General features: G+C 38.9%; 1 protein-coding gene across 7 annotated transcripts in view; it reads right to left on the bottom strand.

The window, feature by feature from the left end:
- The window catches only part of RUNX1T1 (RUNX1 partner transcriptional co-repressor 1), a 113532-nt gene that overhangs the window by 68195 nt on the left and 20129 nt on the right, over window positions 1-25208 (bottom strand). Inside the window, exon 1 of one of the 7 annotated variants that reach the window (XM_075825985.1) lies at window positions 12423-12488. The exons of 1 other annotated variant lie outside the window; for it this stretch is intronic. In XM_075825985.1, the coding sequence (XP_075682100.1) occupies window positions 12423-12453 (31 nt within the window). In that variant the 5' untranslated portion in view covers window positions 12454-12488. 5 more of the 7 variants (XM_075825989.1, XM_075825991.1, XM_075825987.1 and 2 more) reach the window with 5 other exon arrangements.

Below are 25208 nucleotides of genomic sequence, written 5' to 3'. Positions count from 1 at the left end.
CCTGGATATGGTAATGTTATTGATTGGTAAAGTCAAATATCTCCTTGTTGTATTGAAAGGAATTAAGAGGGTTAAAAGGTTGGAATATGATGTCTCAGGAAAGGCAGCATATTAGCGAATTACATTCGTGACTGACGACTGTGGAGCTTCCACATCTCAATCCTCTAGACAGACCACTTTCCGAAATAATGATCACGTTTTATGTCATAGATAAAACACTGTAAAAGGTTTAGAAAAACATACATAAAATTAGCCTTGTCCACATTTGTTAAAACCTAACTCAACCAAATACCATCCAACTGTCCTCTTTTGGTCACCTAGGTTTAAAGGTCTCTCGATTACCACAATCTTGGCCAAATGAGTACTATAGGTAATCACCCAAAAAACTGTTTAAAATGTTTTAATAAATATATATATATACACATAATAACAACAATCTGTGTTCACTAAGTTTTTCTACCAAGTGTTTGCAAGTACAGTCCTGAGGACTTTAATGCTAACCAAATTCTCGTGTATGTCTAATTGTTATCTCGAAAAGCTTTTATTTATGGCCAGTTTGAAGAGAAGCAGACACACAGTGCATCAGATAAAAGGCGAGATTATCAGCCAAAATAAGCACATCCCATCTCCATATGTTTACACATAGAAACAGGATTGATTGTGTCTGCATTCGGAAAGGACTTCCTCGATAGAATTTAGAGCTGCTCATTATTGCGGAGAAGATATGAAATGATTTGGAAATGAGGTCTTAATTCCAACAAGAGTAGGGATTTCTGGTTTATACAAACATCTCTCTTCCTCTGGGGAGACCGGTATATATTGTTATTCCTTACACATCTGGTTGGCAAACTATTTCCTCTGCTTAATCTACAAATGCCAACAGGGTTTGGAATCACATTTGGATGTAGTTGGCAGACAGCCGTAAGAGTCAATAGACGGAAGACTTCAGATGCTTTTTATTCAATAAATATTATCCGCATGGATTACAGCTACCAGAGTGATAACTGAAATCTAATTACTGCCTACCTTGGTGCTCAGTGTTAGATGGTGGATATAAAGGCATGGTCGTAGCATTGCTGCTTATAGAGTGATTTATATTCATTGTAGTCATTTATAATCCCTTGGGTAGTGGAGATACATCCTGTTTTTCCATCCCAGGTGCCAATGCTGCCTTGATTCAATGTTAATGGTTAATAATGTAAATAAGACATACAATTTTGCACGCATTGAATTTGGAGCGCCCTACTGCGACCTTTACAAAATATTTTTTTAGAAAGACAATTGCACCCATTGAAAATATATGTGTGTGTTTGAGAGTTAAATCAAGTGAAGGGTGAGTGGGAGAGCCAAAGTGAACTAGATTAATAAAAATCCAACACATGTTTCCTGGAAGGGATGGTCAATAATATTTGCCAGTGCCCATACATATTAAAAAAATAGCATCTACTATACCAAAAAACACCCGAAAAAACACTCAAGTGTGTATGGGTAGTTCAAGTCCCAACCAGCATCCCTTCTGACCAGCCTAGTACTGACAAGTCTATTAACTAATTGACCTTGAAATTGTTAGGAATTTAAACCATTGAAGTTCTGAAGAAAATGTCCATTTAAGTTTATCTTTTCACAGTTCCTGGGAAAAATCGTATTCTTATTGGAAAGTCATAGTTGTCCGCACCACCAGCTTTAAGTAAAACATTAAAATAGTACTAAAATAGTTGGCAACTATTTCTTAGAAGAGCGATCTACACTAAAATGAAGTGTTCCAGTGGGATTTTTTTGTGTTTAATAACACACATTCCCATTAGAGACCTGCTATGTACACTATGTAGACAATGCATTACATGTAAACAACTCATACAAATATAGGTAAATGTATCCTTAATGAGCACATAACATAAATCTTGATAGTTTACATCTGCAGTATTACATCAATTAGTAAGCTTAACGATCCAGTATTGTAACTACCGCTAAGAAAATCCGAAAACAACATCTGAAGCATTATCCTTCTAAATGACTGCAATTGTAGATGTCTGAATTGTTCTTTACAGTTGATAAGAAATCTTAAACAATCTTTGGGTCACTCCATTAGAAATCTGGTCCAAGTTATTAAAAGCTCTTGATTTCCAGAAAATAAACTTTAATGGTCTTATTATGCTCCCAGTGTGATAGCGAATGGTGGATTTTAATAGACTGTGTTCAGTCGGCGGAGTTGATTCTGGTGATAGGAATAGTATTGGAAACACTAAGGTTTATTACTGGACTTGTGGACGCTGCATAAATTAAATTGAAACTAAAATAAAAATAAAAGCTTTTTGCAAGATAAGAAAAAACAAGATCTGTGAAGGCAGAAAATAAGATCTCCTGCAAACTATAGGGTATAAACATGGATGAAAATGGATTATAAAAAGTGGTAGACGTTTATAGTCTCAGTCATCATAGACTTTCAGAGTTGTGTAGTGGATTTCAAAAACATTCATGGATCGACTGCATAGCCACCCCTACATTTATTTATTCTACAACCCAACATAAAATGTATTCTGTTTACATGGTTGTCCATTGTTAGATGTAAGGACCTGTTACCACAACTTTACTCACAGTCCATAGAGTGAATTTTTACTCTCCTTTTATTCATATTTGGAAAAGCTATTAACTATAAAAATGTAAAATAGATGAGAAGAGAAGGTTCATGATATTTACTCCCGGATCAATGCTCTATTCATTGAAAAGTTGCGTTGACTCACGGAATAGAGGCCCTTTGAATAATCTTTCTGACTATGTGCTAACAACAAAAACATATTCTCTCCCATAGTCACGCGCTGGTAAACACATAAATAAGTAAATAAAGAATAAGAAAAAAAGACTGGAAAAAGGCAAAGGGAATTTATTCTAAATGTAGTGGCAGCTTGGTTTTACACATAAAGGAAAGTCTGGAAAATCTGCTTGTTGACCCCAAATTTGAATATCCACATTGGAATGGATGTAAATTGGTGAGAACCCCACATGAAGAGAAGTGACTTCTTAACGGACATCTCAATCACTGATCTATTGAGACCATATGTAAGAGACTTTATGTGGCAATAGTTACATAGTTACTACGGTTGAAAAAAGGCACATGTCCATCAAGTTCAACCAAGGGAAAAAGGGAAGGTATGAAACAAAAATTCTACACATTGACTAAGGAGCTGGGGCAGCACGGTGGCTCAATGGATAGCACTGTTGCCTTGCAGCGCTGGGGTTCAAATCCAACTAAGGACACATTTGCATGGAGTTTGTATGTTCTCCCTGTGTTTGTGTGGGTTTCCTCCAGGTACTATGGTTTCCTCCCACACCCCAAAAATATACCAATAGGGAATTTAGATTGTGAGCCCCATTGGGGACAGTAAAAGAGGACCTCTGTACAGCGCTGCGTAATATGTTGGCACCTTCTTATTGTCTACTTAGTCTGCTTTGAATAAATCTCAGCGGCATTACAGTGAAATGTAGTATTATATGCCAACCATTCAAATGAATGGCTTATCATGTAAAACATGGATGAACCAGATCCGCCGGGTTGGGTGCTTTTTGCGAGTAGATACCCTAATAGGGCACATGAAAAGGGTTAGTCTTCTACAATTACAAAATTGTAATTATTTATGACTTGATCTCCTCTATAAAATATTTTGCTTCGAAACACCTTCATAAAAGACCAGAAAATTAACAAAAAGGGCCTCAAAAACAGACCAGAAAACACTACAAAAAATAGTAAAAATATCATCGGTACAATGCAACAGCAGCTACTAAGACTGTTCAAAGTCTCAAAAAACAAGATCTGAAGGTCTGATATTTATGGACTTAGTCTAAAGCAGAAGTGTAAAGCTTTTTAGAAATGAAAATAGTTTTATAAGTACTATCTATTTTTGAACTATGTTTTGAAAGCTCTTCCACCACTGGCAGCCATGAGGCACTGACTCACAGAATACTGGTTGCAATGAGCGCTCTAGTTTCCTACACAATAGAGATTCATCCTCAAACGTTCAATTACAACTGCAGCTAGCTGTTTTCTGTCCACAGTCATTTGGGCTCTGCACTTTTTAGGCAAATGATCACTTGCAAGAAGCAATTGTGAAAACAAAAAAAAAGCCTTAAAAACACAGCAGTCATAAATGCCAAAACAATTTTCAGCAGACAGTAAAATAGTTTACGGTTTTCAATAAACAATGTGCTATTATAATGCTCCAGAAAGACGTCTTTCTGATATATTGCTCAACTAAATGGAAAATACGGACATGTTGTAAAAAAAAAAAAAAAAAAAAAAGAAAGAAAGAATAAGAGAGGGTCTGGCTGTGAGTTGATGGCTCATTTCTACTGGGACCATCTTAAACTTATGTGCAAGTGTTTTGAAAATCTCACATGATGTAGCCATGTGTTAAAAATTACAGTCAGTTAAGTTCTCTGCTAAGAAAAATATGTGGCTAATTTATGAAATGCACTCCATGATGGAGATGTCTTAAGTAAAACCAGATTCTAAAAACAAATCCATTTTTGAAACATGAACTTTGAAAAAGGAATGGTTCCAAGCACATCTGGCGAGCAGGAGCATAGAAAGGGTGGTCTGACCTAATGCCAAGACATCTTCTAAAGGAAGATTATTATTGCTGGCCGATGTTGACTGATAACCGACTGTCCTTTTATGGAAACAGACTCATATTGAGCCACAGGCGATAGAGACATATTTTGCAGGCCAGCATCTGTTCTTCCTATTGCTAAACTAAAGCAGCCCAACCTATGTTGCTTTATATGAGAATTGAAGAATAAACATACTGAATCATTTATCAAACGTATCCTGCAATAGTCGATTCTATCTGCAACACATACTAATTTGTATGTCTTCTACCCGTGCCAATGAGATACATCGTCAATGTGCCTCACCAGAGGATGAACATTTAATGATGTCAGAATCTATCAGTTCTCACTGCTATTTGATTAAAATGGGAAATCTAGTGATTTATAGGACTTAGACTTTTTTTTAGAGTGGGTGCAGTACCTTCTTTTAAAATATAGAGGGCAGTGTTGTGAGACGTTCTGATAGAATATGTTTGGCCTGTCTGCAAATAGTGAAACCTGCAGGATAATTATATAAAAAAACCATGTGTGGCCAATTTGCTATTACTTTGCCATTGCCATAACTATTGGAAAGAATATAAGTGGTATTGGCAAGTCAGGTTCCATCGATCTCTTTATTAATGCAGGTTACTAGATTAAAGCTGAGTTCTGATTGGCTGCTATAGTTTAAAAAAGTGTTTATTTTTCACCAATTTTTTAAACTAGCCCTCAAGGTTTTATGTTTTTAAGTGGAGACATAGGAGTTTGTAATGTCACGGCACCATCTGCTATGTGGATACACAGATGTACAGGAGATTCTTATTAGACCAGTGTTCTACATCTGTGTCCCTGTATTGCTCATGTTTGTGGTATGCTGTCAAATTGCTTAAATGTATTTCTCTACCTAAAATACAGCCTTCTAAAAGGCAATTTCAATATTCACTTTCCAGGAATCTATCTAGGAATTTAAGGGACATACATATGTCCTCTACTGTGCATGACGACCCATCAAAATTGTGCTATGCTACATGACACATTAATGGGCATAATAAGGATTGTTCAGTGTTGTAATGTATTGATTGGGTACAGTTTCAGATTTACATATAAAGAATCCCTATAACTGGAACCTGGCTGAGATAATACTATTTTGTGCAGATTTCTTGATTAGTAGTGTGTATTTTTGAATGTGGAATTACTTACTTTTTACTATATAGTTTAGCTAGTTGTACTATATAACCCATATACCATCTCCTACGACGTAATTCACTTTATAAGTCTGGCAATAAGGAAATCTTTGTACAAAGTGCATTTCATCAGGTATTACAATCCTGTGAATGGTACTGATACTCCTCGCGGAGATTCAGCAAAAGTCTTTAAGGCAATGCTCCCTGGGAAATATGCAAAATAGCTCTCACAAATGTAAAGACAACCATTAAACAGTATGAACATGCCATGTGCTATGTGTAATATAGTGAGATTAGATTGCTAGTACCACTGGGGATTAGGGACTAACGTAAGGGAATGCAATCTGTGTACAAGTCTATGTAATATGTTGGCACCTTGTTATTTCAGTACTGAGACAATCAGCACTTGGTTGATGAACATATATACAATCACTATCTTATATATACATTATAATGACTTAAATGACCGTATCTCATGACTGTATCCCTTGAGATTTGTCACACTTTCTTTGTACAGTAACAAAGTGATAATTTTGATTATTAATACATGTTAATAATTCTGAATATTAAAAAGCTATAATAAATATCTCATTTACTTTCCCCAAAATCGTAAACCTTCCAACAACAGAAAGTATACCCTATACATGGCTTTATGACCCTGCATCAGGAAACACATTATTACTAACCTTCAGCAAATAAATGATGTTCTTCAGCCACTATACCTCTTACATAACATGACGTAGTGTGCCATTACTTTAGCTTAAACAACACAGATTAAGCAGAGCTGAAATTGTTACTTGGCCAAATGTATCTTCATATCCCATTATGTCACCTGTGGTTTTAAATAGGAGTGTAGGTAAACCTACAGCATCGACATGTGCAAAACAATGCCTTCAAAAAGAGTTCAATGGCAATTTCAGAACTGCTACATCTGTACTTGAGCACCACATATTATATTTCCAAATAAGACATTGCTTTCTGCAGAATTCACTGTGATATTTTTAGACATTTACATATTATAAATATTGTATCATATGCCAAGAACAAGTCTTGGTTTGCTAGAAACGGCTTAATTTTTTTTCCTTAAATATGGCTCATTATCTCGAATTGACTGAATTCACTCATAATAAGTTTTTGGGGTGAAATTTGATAATAAGGTGATAGAATTTGAAAGTGTATTTTCAATAAATGTATGAATAATAATAATAATAATAATAATATATATGATTTCAAATGATAGATAGATAGATAGATAGATAGATAGATAGATAGATAGATAGTGTGCCTTTATTAGAGGCCTTAAATATATCACGTAATTATACTATCTATCTATCCATCTATCTCATATCTATCTATCTATCTATCTATCTATCCATCTATCTCATATCTATCTATCTATCTATCTATCTATCTATCTATCTATCTATCTATCTATCTAATCTATCTATCTATCTATCTATCTATCTATCTATCTATCTATCTATCTATCCATCTATCTCATATCTATCTATCTATCTATCTATCTATCCATCTATCTCATATCTATCTATCTATCTATCTCATATCTATCTATCTATCTATCTATCTATCTATCTATCTATCTATCTATCTATCTATCTATCTATCTATCTATCAATCTATCTATCTATCTATCTATCTATCTATCTATCTATCTATCTATCTATCTATCTATCTATCTATCTATCTATCTATCTATCTATCTATCTATCTATCTATCTGTCTATCTATCTAATATCTATATATTGATCTCATATTTATCGATCTATCTCATATCTATCTATCTATCTATCTATCTCATATCTATCTATCTATCTATCTATCTATCTATCTATCATCTTTCTACATACATATATTATTTATTTATAGCGTAGGTAGGCCTCTGTTTCACCATAACATTGAGCAACGTACACAATTTTCCCAAATATATACATTTCAGCTAATAAAATCTGACCGTGTTCGATCTCATGTCTACAATATTCTATTTCTAATTACTCCCATCAATAATCATTTCCATTAAATAGAATCCAAACACACAGACGACCGGTAGGCAAAGGGTTAAAGATGTAGCCACTGAAACATGATTCCATTAAAGGAAAATATCCCAGTATTCAGCAGTACATCAAATCATGTCTCTAAGCAAAGCACAAAGTGACCACTGAAGCCAATATATTTATGAAAATGCTGAAATATGCAATAAACAGATTGAGAGGCAGCTCATTCTAGCGAAGAGTATTAAAAAAAAAACTACAGATGGGTGTCAAAAATAGCCAAGTGTCAGATTCGCTCAAGTATTTCTCTTTTGGCACATGCTCACAGTCACAGCTGTGAATGTATTCTCTGTTTCCAAGTGCAAGCCTTGCTGGCATTCACTGCAAACATTTGAAAACACTAGTGCTTGCGTCTACTTTTAGAGGAAGGCAGTAATAATTTAAGCTTGTTTAACAAGGAATGTGGTATAAATACCGATGACAGATTCAATTGGGATTATTTAGATTAATATTACTATGTATTAAGAAGTATCTGGTTTATTTTTACTCAAAAATTCCACACTTAATGTGACAAATCACGCGCGCATCCAGAAAATCTCAATACTTCTTATTTCTTACCTATCCATACACTACAGCCTAAACCAAATGGATAAAAAAGAAATAAAATAAATAAAAATGATAAATAAATAAACAAACAGAATCGATTGGTAAACAAGTGTAAAAATATAAAGAAAGAGAGTGATATTTTGAAAACAGAAGGTACAGGAGTGACATGGCGCTTTAAACGCATCGTATCGGTAATAGGATTGTATAATTAAACCTCCAACCATAAAATCAATTGAGGTTTCTCCACCTTGTCACTACTGCTTGATATAACCACACATGCCAACCCAGTTTTGTGACCACAGATCAACCCTGAAGAGAAGACATTCTTCAAACAACTGCCAATACCTTCACACAAATGTGGTCACAGCAAGCTGGCAGCCAGATAATGTTTCAAAACACCATCTGCGCCGTACACAGGCTGTGCAACCCAAAAGCTGCGCGTCCTCCCTAAATACGAGCGAGGAATCAAGCAGCAGTCCTCGACACATTCTTCCAGGACTAAAGGGCCTCTAGCAAAGAAAGTGTTACACAGCGTACCTTGTCCCTCGACACATTCACCCAGGCCATGTTCTTTCCACTGGCCCTCCCCAGCTAAGCCAGATGTGTTTTTACTGGCAACGTATCGAAAATTGGGGACTGGACCCACATCCAAGATTAATATTTTCTTCTGCATATTTGAACAAAAAAAAAATAAGCCCAAATCATTCCCAGCCTTAGTATGGTGTGTAACTTGTTCGACCCTGTGCCTAAATAAGAAGTGCTGTGATATTCCATTTATAGCCTAAGTCATGTAAGAAAGTGACATATAAAAAGCAACAAACATCAGTTCAATAGTTTATATATAAAACCTAACAAATGCTATTGTACATGCAACACACAAATCTAAACACTCAACATTTTTACCAAGATATATAGATCTATAGACACCATGTATGCACATATTATTTATATACACATATAGTGGACATATAGATACATATACGTACATATAGTGTATATATATATATATATATAGTACACAACGCACATGCTGTCATTCTATACCCATCTATGTTGTGTTGTGTCTGCTGTGGCCAAGGCTTCACAAGCATCCAAGATTGAAGTGAAGGAGACATCCTGACTTACCAGGCATCCTGCAGAGAAACAGCCCTGGGAAGCAGCTCTCCCTTGTCGTCTCTTAGGTCTAGGAGCTCCAGCTCTGGACTAGATGCCTGGCCATGCGGGCTGCTGGCTGCAGGCAGGATGATGCCAGACAGATGGAGAGCTGACACTCCGTATTGCACTTGGAGCAGAAATGTGAACGATGACAGGAGCACATGTGGCCTTGAACCCAGCCCTGTCTCTTCAGGCAGAACAATGACAGGGATGTGTGTGCAAATTAGCACAAGCCCAGGTCTCTCCTGCTGACTCGTCTCACTCTATCTAGCGACTCCGGCAGAGGACAGGACGGTCTGCCGCTTTCAATTCGCTGATTATTATCACTGTGGTTGTCATTGATTTATATAGCGCCATCCTCTTCCGTAGGGTTGTACAGCGTAAAACTAGAAACTACAGGTAACACTGTGATGGCGAACATAATAATGCAATCTGGGAAAATCAATTAACCCTTCAATTTATCACCCCTGACTTAAACACAGGTCAAGAAACCAGTTCCTGGCCCCCCCCCTCCCCAACTCCATCCCCCCCCAGACACAATTACCTGTAAACACGCTCTTTGTCTGGCATTTGGAAATCACACAATAAACTGTTTTTTTAATGATTTTTTTTCTTAATAGGCCAATTCATCCGACTGAACAAAAGTATCCAATGCCTCGTCTTTGTTAGCCCTTGAAGTATGTGTAAAAACACACTCAGAAGAGGGGCACAGCGGTCCTACCCCCCCTGGGAACTGCGGATTGATAGTCTCCAAACATTTACAGCTTGTGCTATTTTACCTTTTCCATGCTGATCCATAGGAGATGAAAACAAAGTATCTCCTGCGAAGCCTTTTCAAAGCTTAACAATCATGTCCTCCTGCTTGTGAATTTTGTACACCCTTAAATGTTTATCCTTCCAGTGAATAACGCAAACCTCTCTGGGTTCAGTGCACTCTTCCCTAATAAGCTTTAATGGACACCATGATACATAAAGCTGCAGGCTTTTGTTAGGCTGCTTTATGGAAGGCTGGCTATTTTCCTCTCAGCAGTGGCTCTTTAGTCCTTTGTATAAGATCCTTACCTCATAGGAGAAACATACGCCTGACAAGCCTGTCTTATGTAGCGAGCTCAGGTTTCTACAGAAAAGCTGAGCCCCAGGAACATAACTGCTGCTTGAAACTCTCTCTTTGAACATAACCCTTCCTAAACCTCAGCAGTGTCTGTGAAGAACATCTTTGCAGCACATGAACAGCACACGCCGCCGCTCTATAAAGTACCTGTGCCAGTCTACGTTTCAGTCAAGGAGAGATGGAGCAATTATTAGATTCCAGATCTTCAGGAAGTCCCTTCTGCATCATTCCAGCAATGCTCAAGACCCACAAGCTGCTCCTTAACTCTTGCAGCCTACAGTCCTCTCTACACATCCATCTCCTGAATAGTCATTTCCAGGCTGCAGTGTATTAGCTGATGTCAATTTCAACCCAAGCGTTTCTATACAGTCGACTAATGAGATCTATGTGTTTAAACAGTGACAAAATGTTCCCTCCTCCCTGACTGTCTTCCTCCTCCGTCTACTGAATAGAAACATCTCCTCTGTGGTGAGATATTCAGGAGCGGGAGAAGAGATGGTACCTGGAAGGACCTCCCAACCTAAAGTCCTCATCTTCTAAAAGTAAAGTCACGTTGGTTCTCAGAACTGGAGATATGATACTGATCATGGTCTAGACACTACTTTAGCCTGATGTGGCTGAGTACAGAGAACAATAGACTGCATAGTGGAGATATTTTCGCTTTAATGTCTCTTTAAAGACTCTCACAGTCAAAGAAAAGCCACAATCACAAAAAAGAGGCACAAAACAGTTAAACATTGCAATGTAAATGACTATAAAAAATAGCACAAAAGACACAATAAGAAAAAAAAAACAACCTAAATACAACTACTTTCCCTCCTCTTCTGTATCATTTTGCACTTTGTTCACAATTCACAGAAGTGTTTAACCTATCGGAGACCACATGGTGCTGGATGGAAGTGATTCTCTACACTCCAGGCACCCATGATTTACACTGCCTCATTATTAAAGCCCAAATAGAAATATTAACATGACTGCAGCAACCATACGACCATCCCATTATCAGCTTTAGATTAACACTATCCATTCCAGGTTACAGTCTTGCTGCCCTCAGTCAAAGACAACAGCAGATCTACTGTACATTTCCAGCCAACTATAGGGCAACGTCTCCAATAAAAAATCCAGATGAACAAAAATTTGCACAGTGCCCTGACTTAAAATTCACCTCCCATAAGCTGGGTGATTATGCGTCCTTTCCTTGCGTAAAAAGGCTTTTAAAGTCGTTATCTGACTGGAGTAATTGCCACTTTAAATTGATCCACGTCAACAGCAGCAGGATCCCTGGGGATTGTCACCTTGAAGCTGGTTGTAGAGAAGGGTTTGACAGGATGCCTGAGCATCTGAGACTACTTCAGTGTTTTTTTCCTCCAGCAGCCAGCTGCAAGCTCACTTTTTTCCCCGTCCTCATTATTTAATAGTTGCAGACTTCAACCTTTTTGGCAGCGCTCACTGAATACATTTTCCTTGATAGGTGTTTTTTTATTTTTTTTATTTTTAACACAGCTACAATAACAGTTTGCATCATTTAGAAAGGTATTTATAGGGCCAGGCGTTAGAAGGCGCAGACAATTTCCAGGATGGATGGAGATTTGTACTTAAGATAAAACACGAGACACAACGTAGTTGGGTCTATCGCTGCGTAAACACAAGGTACCAAGAGACGTTTTGATATACATCTTAAAAGCGTCGTAATGAACATCTACTATGGCGTCTTCCCAGACACACGCCAAGTGCTAAGCTGATACATTGTAGAGTGGACAGATCTGCAGAACTTACCAGCATGGTCTAACACGCTATAAAAATGCATCTGGAGAGCGACGAGGACGGTAGTGACCAGGAGTCGACGAGGAACCGGTGTCTCTGCCTTGGTCCTGGCTGCGTTCTGCTACTTATAAGCTGCTCTGTTGTGATGCATGGAGAATTCATGACTACACACAGTGGGTATTAAGTGAGTTCATTGTAAAGAAGCTGACACCTGATTGATCCTAATTGAAAGCAATACACCCGACCAAATACACTCCTACCACATCTGCTCTTTCCTGCCACCAGCTATTCAGAGCAAGAGAATAGTCTCGGATAGTCTAACCCACCAAATAAAGGCGCTCGTCTAAGCAGGGCTGCATTAACAGGGAAAAACAGGGCCAGAAAGGGTTCAAATGGCAAGTTTTACTCCTTGTTGGCTTTAACAAAGCTGAATAAGGCTTTTTTTTCCTTGCCTTTCTATGTGCAAGACTTGATAAACTGAATGAAGAGGCGGCACTCAATGATCGGCCAAGAAGCATTGATGAATGGTCAATAGACCCTCATCCTAGGATGGGCTTCATGAGTTATTGACACACCAGCTTGGATGGGCGGACTTGCTAATGTCCACATTCTCCCCCATTATAACTATCCGACCAGTGGTTACCAATTGAGACTTCGACATTGGAAAATGATTTGAGCACAAAAAGTACAAGCAATTGCCAGTATTTCAAATTCTAATGTGCTCAAGGTTTTCTTCAAGTGTCTCAAATGTTCCAGCTAGCTGGAGGCTATTAGTGTTTTCCTAAAGTATCCCACTGGCAGAGCAAACCCACGTAAGGGGGGAGCTGTATGGGTGGGTTGAGCCCTGTTGGCAGCCTTGGCATTAAATCAGAAGAAAAAATTAATGAAACTTTATGCAATACATGAAATCTATAGACAGCCTTGAAATAGATCTATTATAAAACGCTGTAAAATGCCTACATAGACCAATATAAACTCTCTATAGATTATAATACAGTACACAGCCATGAAATTGTGACTTGTCTACAAGGTTATATCTCCCACTTCTCCATAGCGAACGTACATATATAATAGTTAGGAAACACTAAGCAAATATTTGAGCTCAATAATGCCAGCTATATATATATATATATATACACACCAGGGAATGGGCTACTAGCAAATAGACACAAGCTTCAATCTTGCTATGTTAGTAGTGTATAAATTATTCTATCTGTTAAGTGAACAGGTGGCTTTGCATAGAATCCCGATGAATTGCAAACAGTCTATGAAATAAAATAGGATTGTCTATTCAGTGTCCCTGCTCTACGTCTGTATTAAGCGAGCAGACTGTGCGGCATACAGACGGGTGTGTGCGCTACGTGATTCTTCCAGGCGAAATAGATGGCGGTATTTAAATTCAACTAAATTCATTGCACAAGCTCTCTTAACATTTTATTGAAAAGCCATTGTTTTAATGTCAGCCACTCTGGGTTGTGACTGATGGTGAGTTAGTTTTGTTAAAATGCGAGGGTGATTGCATATGCTCCACTGAATCTTCCCTCCTCTCATCATCAGGGACAAAAACCTGCAGCTTTGCTATATGCAGGCTGCCATCTGGACAGCCTGCACTGAGTACCCACCCCACACAACACTGCGGGCACCATTACAAGGCTCCGGCGCTGTGTTCAGCTATTCATGACATACCAATTTCACATTTTCTGCAACAATAAATGCTAATCAGGAAAGACATGAATGGCAATATTAGAACTAAAACAATAGGCAAGGCCTCCGAATCTCATTCATATAAAAAGTAGCCATGCGATGGTAGAGCCTTCATCGCTCTACCATCGCATGGCTACTATTTAAATGAATGAGATTCGGAGGCCTTGCCTATTGACGTTGAAATTTGTCATCATTTGGCCATCCAAGAGAATAGGAGTTATGGGTCTTGTGGTAACACAACAATATTCACGTTTATAATAGGTAATAATTATTATAGATTATACTATAATGTGTAACAAAAGCAGTGACGACAGAAGTCGAAATGTTGCGACTTCATAAAGAACTGTCAATATTGTAACAAGGAACATTTAGATAACTAGATAGTAAGAATATGGAAAATTGAATGTCCTGTATAACCACACCTCGCCACAAGGATACCCACCGTACTTGGCATAGTTCTATGACACACAGAAATGGGAGTCACTATTGCCATTCATTGACTTTAGACTAAAACCCAAAGTTTTGGATTTTGCTGTCACAAATAAATAAAAGGATTTACATTCTGGAGATGAAGCCTCAAGTCATTGACCAGTGCTATGATGGCAAATAGTCAGATACCCCTTGGGATTGGAGGATAAGTTCAGTATACAATGTGGGTGACTGTCGAAATTGTTGCAAAGTCTTTTATTGTATTATTATTACATCTAGAAGAATTTCCTTCACCTGGGGAAAAGATTTTGTTTGTTGCCGTAGCCTTGTATCTAAATACCCTGGTCGAGGCAGAGTGACATGTTGGCATCACTCCCTGGTGCCCAGTTCACATGCCTCGTGAGCCCCCCAATAGCTACACCTTCAATTTAAACAACTACAACACCCATGATAAAAGGGAAAGTTTAGATATCTACTGTAACCAAACCGTTTCAGTGTTTTATCATGAATATGGATCAAAGTATAAAACAGATCATTTCAATAGGAAGCCAGTCAAGACATCTTAGGAGTGACTAATAAGACGTGACACCCTCTAAGCTGGAAAGAACTTTCTTTTTTCCTGCCGTGCATTGTGTGGAGATAAAAGCCGGTCAGGGGGACTTAATCCAATTTTCTGATTTGACCGATATGAAGTTACACTCTTATTTTTCTGTGCACAGCTTGTTTTTTTTGTGGATTTTGAAGATTTTGTTTTCAAATATGATTCTTACATTGACCCCAACTTCAGAAAAATATGCAGAAAATCATCCAGACTGCACAAAGTATTTCTTGCTAATACGTCACTAAGACTTTGTAGCTATCAGATAATGATAAGTATATCCCTGCTGCAAGGTTCAGTGAGGAGGGTGACAATACTTCATATTCACTTGTCACCTTCGCATAGATAGGCAAGGATTTTAATTGGAATGTGAGGAATGCAGTGGATTGTCATTGTGATACCTTTTTACTCACATGATCCACCAGGTGGCGCTAATGAGCAGTGCTATGAATCACCACCAGACACAGTCCAGTGATAAAATAAATCACCAAGCTACAATACAAAGTAATGAATAAGACAAGATGACAAAAATGACCGACTCTAATAAATCACTTCACCTGTTCTCATGCAAAATACAAAGATTCGTCTACAGGCAGTCGATACTATAAAGATCCACCATTTTCATCAGTGATATATATTTTTGTGTGTCTTCCAGGCGTAAAGGCACTTGAAAGTTTTGCAAACCAAACTAAAGTTGGGAACAATTACGCAGGTTTAACCTTCTTAGCACTTGCAATCCTCTTGCAATAGATAGGTTTTATATTTGGTAGACATGACTGACAAGATGTATGAAAGGCAATTACCATCCTCAGCATCCCCCAGTCTGAGTAAAGGGGGTTTTACACTGGGCGATTATTGTGTTCATAGAACGCTCTTGCCCTGTGTAAACATGGCAGCGATCAGCAGATCACCGAGCAAATGCCGATCATCAGGTGGTTGTATAGTTTTAAAAAAGTGCAATATTATCGTTGTCAGCAGCACATCTTGGTGTGTAAACCGGGAGACGCGCTGCCGACATGATAATAATGTATGGGGACGAGCGATCGGAGTAACGACTGCTCGTCCCCATCCATAGCCCCGTGTGATAGGAGCAAACGGGCGCCGATCAACGATGTTTTGTTGATCGGCGCTCTCTGCACCGGCCTCTTATCGGCCGGTGTAAAAGGGCCTTTGGGCTTCAGTCACACAGGGCTTTTGCCTGTCATTTTAAACTGCCTGAAATAACTAACACATGTAAAAATGGCAGATTTTTTTTAAATGTAACATTCGTTTTCGGTCATGTATTTTAAGTAGGGTCTTTTTTTTTACATGTGTTTTTTATGGTCTTTTTCAACTAAGTCCATGAGGGAAAGGCTAGAAAAAAACCGTCAAACCCAAAAGCATGATGCATTTTGAAGAAAAAAAAATCACAAAATCATGAACCCAAAAACGCCAAACCAATGAGGTTTTTATGTTGCCTTTTCAATAATTCACCATAGAATTTAAAGTAACAACTGGTCGCAGCTTTTTTGGTACAAAACGCAGCAAAACGCGATGTGTGAATCCAGCCTAAAACAGACACTGGGGGGAATAAAATATCAAAAGGTTTACTCAAGTTTTCTGGTGTAAAAAAGTTGCGAAATTTTCCTGCAATATTTACTTTTCTCGTCACTTTCACCAAGGGGGCGAAGCCTTTGCCGAAACAACATATTATTCATAATTTACATCAGAAACTTGTGTTAGTTATGGGGCAAATCGACACCTTCTAATAGCAAGCGTAGATGTGCATTTTTGTTGTACGGACAGCCAAAGATCGCCAAATATACTAAGCCGCGTGCACCTCTTCATGTATTTTGCATTTTCTGCCGACCTGAATTAGTTTAAGACCGGCGTTTTGTGGTTAAACAAGGTGCACAGTCCCATATACGCAGCGTTTCTGTAAGTTCAGCCTCTACCACCCCATGTAGTGCTGCACAGGGTAATAATCTGGTGCCCATCACAATGCACCATCCCAGCAATCACTTGCCAGACCAGGGCCCCAAAAAACTGCAGTAACTCTGACTGGATCCTTGAGTCAGATGCCTTAGGCTATGTTCACACAGAATTTTTTGCAGGCGGAATTTCTGCCTCAAAATTCCGTTTGGAAGTTTGAGGCAGATTTTCCTCTCCCTGCACGCCGCGAAAATTTTCGCAGCGTTTTTTGCCCGTGGCCACTGAGCGCCATGGGCATAAAACGCCACAAAATACGCTTTCTCTGCCTCTCATTGATGTCAATGGGAGGTCAGAGGCGTAAACGCCCGAAGATAGGGCATGTCCCTTCTTTGGCTATGTTCACACAGAGTTTTTTTACACGTTTTTTTACGCAAAAACTCGTCAAAAACGGCCCGAAAATGCCTCCCATTGATTTCAATGGGAGGCGGAGGCGTCTTTTTCCCGCGAGCAGTAAAACCGTCTCGCAGGAGAAAGAAGGGACATCAATGGGGGGCAGAGAAAGCGTATTACTCGGCGTTTTATGCCTGTGACGCTCGATGGCCACGGGCGAAAAACGCAGCGAAAATCAGCGTGCAGGGAGAGGAAAATCTGCCTCAAACTTCCAAACTGAATTTTGAGGCAGAAATTCCACCTGCAAAAAACTCTGTGTGAACATAGCCTTTCTCCCGCGAGACGGTTTTACCGCTCACAGGAAAAAGACGCCTCCGCCTCCCATTGAAATCAATGGGAGGCATTTTCCGGCTGTTTTTGGCGAGTTTTGCGGCGCGGTGTTTGCGTAAAAAAACTCTGTGTGAACATAGCCTTATAGTGAAATACATCTCTGCCTGTCATGAGGTTCTGCAGCAGCTGAGTTGGTCTTTGCAGCAGCTTTTGTGGTCTATATAATATAACAGATACATCCAGAACCTCAACACGACCCTTTTTTTTCTTCACAATCAATAATGTTGAGAACTCACTGGCTATACAAAGCCACTGGGCATACGCCAAGGTAAAAACTGTATCTGTCAGCAGTGAGAGGAGAGGAGCCCGGCCAGTTCCTGACCCAGCCCTGCGGCACACAATGGACTCACTGAATGGAAGGAACACAGGCAGTGCACAGATAGCCCGCTGTCACAGACCGGCAGGATGTGTGATCTGCAGCCCGAGATACAGGCCGTTCACACACCCTGTACTTAGATGTTTTGCTCTGCGGGTAATTATAACAAGGAAGCGTGTATGGATCTGACCCCGGAGCCTCGGCTCCAATGTTCTGCATATCAGCTTCCGCAAGAATAGCCTGCTGCCCTTCCCCCAATACCCCATCCTGGCCAGCCCCTGGAAGCAAATGCTCACTGATAACGCCTTCTGCTCTCCCACTTGCGAGCGATCAGTATCATTTTATAGCCACAATAGATTTTTTTTTCTCATCTTTCTACAGATGAAAAGATTAATTGATGTATAAATCCATTCACGTCCCCCTCCAAAGTGCCCCCCTCCATACAGTGCGCCATTTACTATCAGTCATGGTTAACACAGCTCTGATATATTTTGTATAGCAAAGATATGTGGTTTCTGTATGAAAGGTGTGCATATATACTGTAAGTATGGGTTTTCCCTTATATACAACATTTCATTCACTACTTGTCCTATACAGAGCGGGATCTGTCCTATCAGGTCTGGTTGTTACACATTCAGGAGACAATGGGTTAAATCCAAATAAATACTTTCATGAGCCAATATTATAACTCCTAGAACTTGGACCCTTTTAGGCACATTGGCTACCTGACTCCTTGGGACTACTATAGTTGGTATATATGTATTGCGGACAGGATTCCTTTCTGGTTGGATAAATCTGAATATCACATACATCTGAAAAATAATGACATTATTTATTATGTATATGTATTAAATTTACATCTGTATACGGTGCATGTAAATATATACTTGTATATACATATATTGAGTATCTAATTATACAGGCGGCACATATATATATCCATGTTTATATAGTGTATATAAGTCTTATATGGATATAAATACAGGTAGACCATACATATACATAGGTACTATACATATATATATATATATACAGTATATATACACTGGACACGTATGCATAAGGATATAAGTGTTCTGCAAAACAAACCCCCTTCCCTCCTTATTTGCAGCCAGCATCCTTTTTTGATTAGCACTGTCGGGAAGGGGTTAAACACATCCCCTCGGGGTCGACATGTGAAAGTCAGCAGTATGTAGATCCGCTGTACATTTCCAATCAGTTGGGGGGGGGGGGGGGGTCTTCCAGTGATGGTTATTATATGAAATGGGTTTAGTGTAGCCTAAATATATGGCTCTAGCTGACCAGACAGTCTTGTTTATGAGCTGTAATTCCCTACAGAGACAGCGCTGTTTCAGCACTACAATGAAAGATGTTCGGACAGTCTGGTCCTGAACTGTATGATCTTGTCACATACATAGTGTCCTACAGAAGAAGCCTAGGATTCCGTATTTTTTATTTATGTAGCGCCAACATATTCTGCAGCGCTGTACAGAGATTGTCATCCCTCACTGTCCCCAACGGGGCTCACAATCTAAATGACACATTAACCTATCAGTATGTTAAGTTGCAGACCTTAAACATCCATTGTTTACTTCCAGCGGATACAATTCTTTCCATGGTCATGTGATGGATACACAGGTGCACGGCTCGTTACAGTTCGGCCCTGTTCACTCTGAGTTTTTTGCAGGCAGAAAAAAATCTTCCTAAAAACTCCTTCAGGAATTTTGAGGCAGATTTTGACCTGCCTGCGGTGTTCGCAGCATTTTCTTTTTACAGTATGTGTATCAGAGCTGTGTCTAATAACCATCCCAGCAGCTGTGTGTACATCACATGACCATGGACAGCTCTCACATCACATGACCATGGACAGCTCTCACATCACATGACCATGGACAGCTCTCACATCACATGACCATGGACAGCTCTCACATCACATGACCATGGACAGCTCTCACATCACATGACCATGGACAGCTCTCACATCACATGACCATGGACAACTCTCACATCACATGACCATGGACAGCTCTCACATCACATGACCATGGACAGAATTTTATTCTCTAGAAGTAAACAATCAATGTTCCTACTGAGTAACAACAAGCAGAGATCATGAAAACTGTGAGGAATGAATACAGAAAGTATATCGGAAAATTGGAGAACTTTCCATTATACCAAAAAATAACACTAATTTGCTAAATCCAGACAAACCTTTTAACAGTGACAAAAAGACCAACCCCACTATATTGTCAGAGATACAGCGGCGTAGCTTGAAGCTCCTGGGACCCTATGGCATATTTCTTACATGGCCCCCAATTGTTATACTTCATTGTAACTGGGTTCACATTGTGCGTTTTTTAAATTCTGGAAATGCTTTTTTTTAATTCCCATGCATTTATAAAAATGTGGAGGGTGGACTTGCATGTAAACTATACAAATAATCATCCCGCCAATGCAGTTAATATATTATTGTATAATATATTTTTTTTGTGCTAAACCCCCGAATAATAAATGTACTCCAATAATAACAATGAGTTATAGACTTTGCGGCATGAACCTGTCTAGAGTTCATGGTAAGTGCCTGTAATTCAATAAAATCTTTCAGTGGGATACAGAATAATAAGTGGATATGGGCCGTAATGTATGTATAAGCCTCATATTACAAGGTCTTGAGAGATCAACTTGGGTAGTGTTCTTCTGAGATGACCCCATGGTGACCATAGTTGTTGAAGGAGATTGATGATAGTTATAGGAACTGTGCATTGATGGACCATAACATCAAATGTAGGGTTATGGTTCAGCCAACACATTCCAGAAACGCCTGTGGGTACATCCAGCTTTATACAATGACCAATTATCTTGGACATCACAACAGCATGTAAATGCCTATGCACATATGCCAAAGATGAAGCCAACAGCTATGGGGCCCATTGAGTTGAGGGTCTCCATTAAGGTTAGCCCTTGACCCCTTCCTCATGGGCAGTGTGAACTCATGCTGGGCTCCAGCTCCCAGATATTCGTGCTACATTAACAAACAAGGGAGGGAGGAAAAAGATTTACAACATTTTTCTTTTCTACAAAGAAGGAAAATGGGGCAAGAAGATGAAACATGCTATAGGACCCATGGGGTCGGATGGAAAATATTGTCTCCTTCTGTGGTAGTATGAACTGGCAATAGGAAGGATACATATCTGGATATTGGTGCCGGGGAACATTTCCCCACATCTATAGCATAAGAACCAGGCACATTAGTGATATTATTTATTATGTCCCAATCTATCTCCATTTCCCAATACTATATTACATCTCCTGCTCGATTCCAAATAGTGAGAAGGATTAAATCTTGCCCCCAAATACCCCGCTAACGTCTCATCATAAAATCCAGACTGATTCCAGCGGGGCGCCTTCCCATCCACAACAACAATGCTCAAGAGATTACCCAGTCCTCTCATACCTGAATACATATACTGTATATATATAGAAATGAGCTGAACTGTCGCCTTACCATCCTCAATAACAATGCTCAAGAGATTACCCAGTCCTATCATACCTGAATACATATATATATATATAAAAATGCGCTGAACTGTTGCCTTCGCCTTCGCGTCCTTCTATTCGTAGCAAAATGATTTGTGAATTGTAAATTGGCTAATAGTTTGCACATGTATTCATTCAATTTAATTTCACCCTAATCTTTCACTGTAATACAGAAATCCATTCCTTTACATCTCGGAGATCATTGAGTATAATATGGTCGCGAACAGGCAGCAATCGACGGAGGGAAAAAAAACACAAAGCAATCCTGCTTGTCTGTGCTCAACACAAAGAACATTAAATGAAAACAACTGGCAAACAGCCAAATTCCTATGGAGGCAAAGAGATTCAAATAAATTGATTTCACGCATCATACTGACCTGGGATCAGCCAGCACAGCTACATTATTCTCAGACCTCTGTGTGGGGCAGAGCCCATTAATGCTGCGGAGACCACTACTCCATCCCAGCACAAAAAAAAAAGATAAATCAGATGGGGTCCTTGAATGGAGACATTTGCATGAGGAAATCCAGACTTTCCTGGAACTTGAAAAGCTCAATTTTAGGGGAGGACAAGATGTTTTCTGTCTCTGATCACTGTACAAAGCTACACAAGGATGGCCAATGCTATCCTATGAAAAAATAAATCACATGTAGGATTTAGTAGCCAAAGATCAATCATACAGATGTAGCGGAGCTGAGTTTATAATTGAGCTCATTGCAATTAATCACTATTATAATTGTGATTTGTAGCGCTATTTATATAAGTATGTCAATTTTGCTATGGGGAGCAAAAGTGGTCCCATGCCAGGGCCTCAAGTTTTAAATGACAAGGATGAAAGTAGAAAATGTTTGTATGTGTCATCTAAACTAATTATTATTATGTGCAAACAGATAATGGAGCAAACCACCGTACAATCTGGAAACCCATGATCGATTGATGGGGCTCATGTATTGACGTTGTAATACAGCCTATAATACGCTGCAACTATAGGGCAGATTTAGTATGACTGGCGTTTCATATGCCAGATGTGACAGGTTTATTACGAGGTGCACGCCACTAAAAAAATACATTGCATTTTTCTACTGGCCGTGCGCTACAAATCGTGGCACAACGACTGCGGGTGTGTAATCCACTTCCCTCTCCCATTGGACAAAAAATAAAAAAATGTATGCTCACCTCAACGCTCCTCTTCACTTCTGACCTCCGGGTCTGCTCAGGCTCCCCCGGTGTGCTGCGGCTCATACAAGGTCCCGATGCCGAGCAGTGTCAGAGCCTTACATGCAACGCAGCACTCAACATCCTGCGTCACATACAAAGTCCTGACACTGCCCAGCGTAAGCCGCGGCACGCTGAGGGAGCCTGAGGGGAGTAGTAAAAAGGAGCGTTAAGGGAAGTATAATTTTTTTTTATTTAGTATTTTTTATCGTTTGATGGAGGGTTGTCGAATACTTTTTATGTTGCTCCGCCACTTCCAACATACATAACCCACATAGGTCATCATATCCATACAACATTTTGTGACATTTTTAGTTTATGACTGAGATATTTCCTCAAGGAATTGGACCCACATGATATTTTTGATGCCTACTTTATTATCACATGTACATAAAGTTGATATTCTCTTTGAACAACCCTTTTCTGTAAAATAGATCCCTCGGTTAAAGATCAGGCGACGCGTTTTCATGCATCATTCCAATAAATAGGCTTCCGTGTAATACCCTAATGCCATTGGGCCTCAAGGCCAAGACATGCTTTCTAGCCCCTCTTCATCCTGGCCAATAGAAAAAGTTTGAGTGGGGGATCTCCCGTCTATTAGACTCCATATATCCTGATAATTAATATGCCATAATAGGACGTATGGAAAGGAGTTGTCCAAAGTGGACAACACTTTTAAGTGTTTGTTTACATGCTACGGTGGTGGAGCGGCACAAAATCCCACCACTACTACACCACTGAAAACAAAGGCAAAAATTTTTTTTATCACCGCCTTTATGGGAACCTGCTATCAAGTTTTTACATAACGTGACCAAAAGCAAATCCATGATCATGCAAGTTATATTTACAATATTAATTCATATAAATTAATATGTTTTTGATTCAATACTTTTGAACAGTTTATCTGCTGATATCATCTGTTATCTATGTGTTATAGTTGTTTTATCGGCTGTTTCTACGATTCGCTAACCCTGGCAACCAATGTTCAGGCATTCAGTCTTTGCCAACCTTAATACTAGAGATAATGCAAGAGCAAGTGGGAAACCATACAATGGAAGAAATACACAAAACAAAATAAAAGGGATGGGCATTTCTGTTCCTTGCCCAAATTACATTGGCACAAATACACCAAAAAAAAATACATTGACTATAAGTATTTATTGTTAAGGTGCTGTGTAATAGGCTTTATTGCAACATCAAGAATGATATATACATTACATTAGTAGTAAGTACAAGTTTTAGTTATACTGAATGATCTATATCTCTTTATTGTATGGTCCTCTTCAGCCATGAAGCTATAAATTAGAATTTCTAGATCTGTTTCCCTAATAAATTGGGTGACAACCGATATGACTGCCATTACAGGTCCGAAAGGAATTGTCATCTAATCTTCTTAGACTCCTGTTTGGCAAATCTGTGATGTACCCCCCACTCCGCATCTCAGGGATTAAGCTGGGAGACAACTCTTTTGGAAGCTCTGGTAGTGGCCATATTGACTGTCCCCCAGGAATAACTAATAAACTGCTGAATAAAATACTCTAACTTTAAAGAAGAGGACAACTTAACTTATATTTATAGATTTTTTTTTTGTATTATTTTAGTAGGACATGCTCCTTTTTGATTAATAGTGGCAGCAAGCCATAGTATTACCATAAATCCAGTATGCTGGATACAGTGCTGTATCTATTACAATCCATTTCCACTCCATTAAAGGTTACGTTTTATGTAGATGTATAAAACATTCTCATTGTTATAAAAGAAGGAATTCCAGTGACATAACTCTCTCCATGTCAGGTATGAATTGTGTCATATGAGCTCTGGATTGTTTTTCACATCAGCTCTAAATGTGGTTTAACTCTCAATGCACAGGACCATTGTGGTAACACTAGAATACTTTGTCCAGATATTTTTCTAAATTCTAGGAGTTCTTAATTTATTGGGCATGGGAAAATCAGAGCAATGTTCACCCCTGGATTCTTATATAGCACCATGCCTGGTTCCTCATTAATCCCCAACACTACATCTACATATTCTAGTAAATTATTATATGGGTTGGAGTCATCATTCAGTCTTCGATGTATCAAGTTCAGCTCATATGATCTACAGGATGAATTTGTGCTAATAATTTCAAAGTGGGGGAAATCTATTTGACCTTAAAATATTCAAATGATTAATAATTCTACATCTGACTGCAAATAAACTGGAGCCAAGATCCAGTGACCATATGCAGTGGATGGTGCCAATCATGCATTATTGTTTCTTTATAACAAAGTCAAGTGTCAATACTACACTTCTTCACTATGAGCAT

This window comes from Rhinoderma darwinii, chromosome 5 (genome assembly GCF_050947455.1).
Source record: "Rhinoderma darwinii isolate aRhiDar2 chromosome 5, aRhiDar2.hap1, whole genome shotgun sequence".
In the NCBI taxonomy this organism is placed as follows: domain Eukaryota; kingdom Metazoa; phylum Chordata; class Amphibia; order Anura; family Rhinodermatidae; genus Rhinoderma; species Rhinoderma darwinii.
The sequence above is the reverse complement of the archived record's forward strand: the minus strand, read 5'-3'. Positions and strand labels throughout refer to the sequence as shown.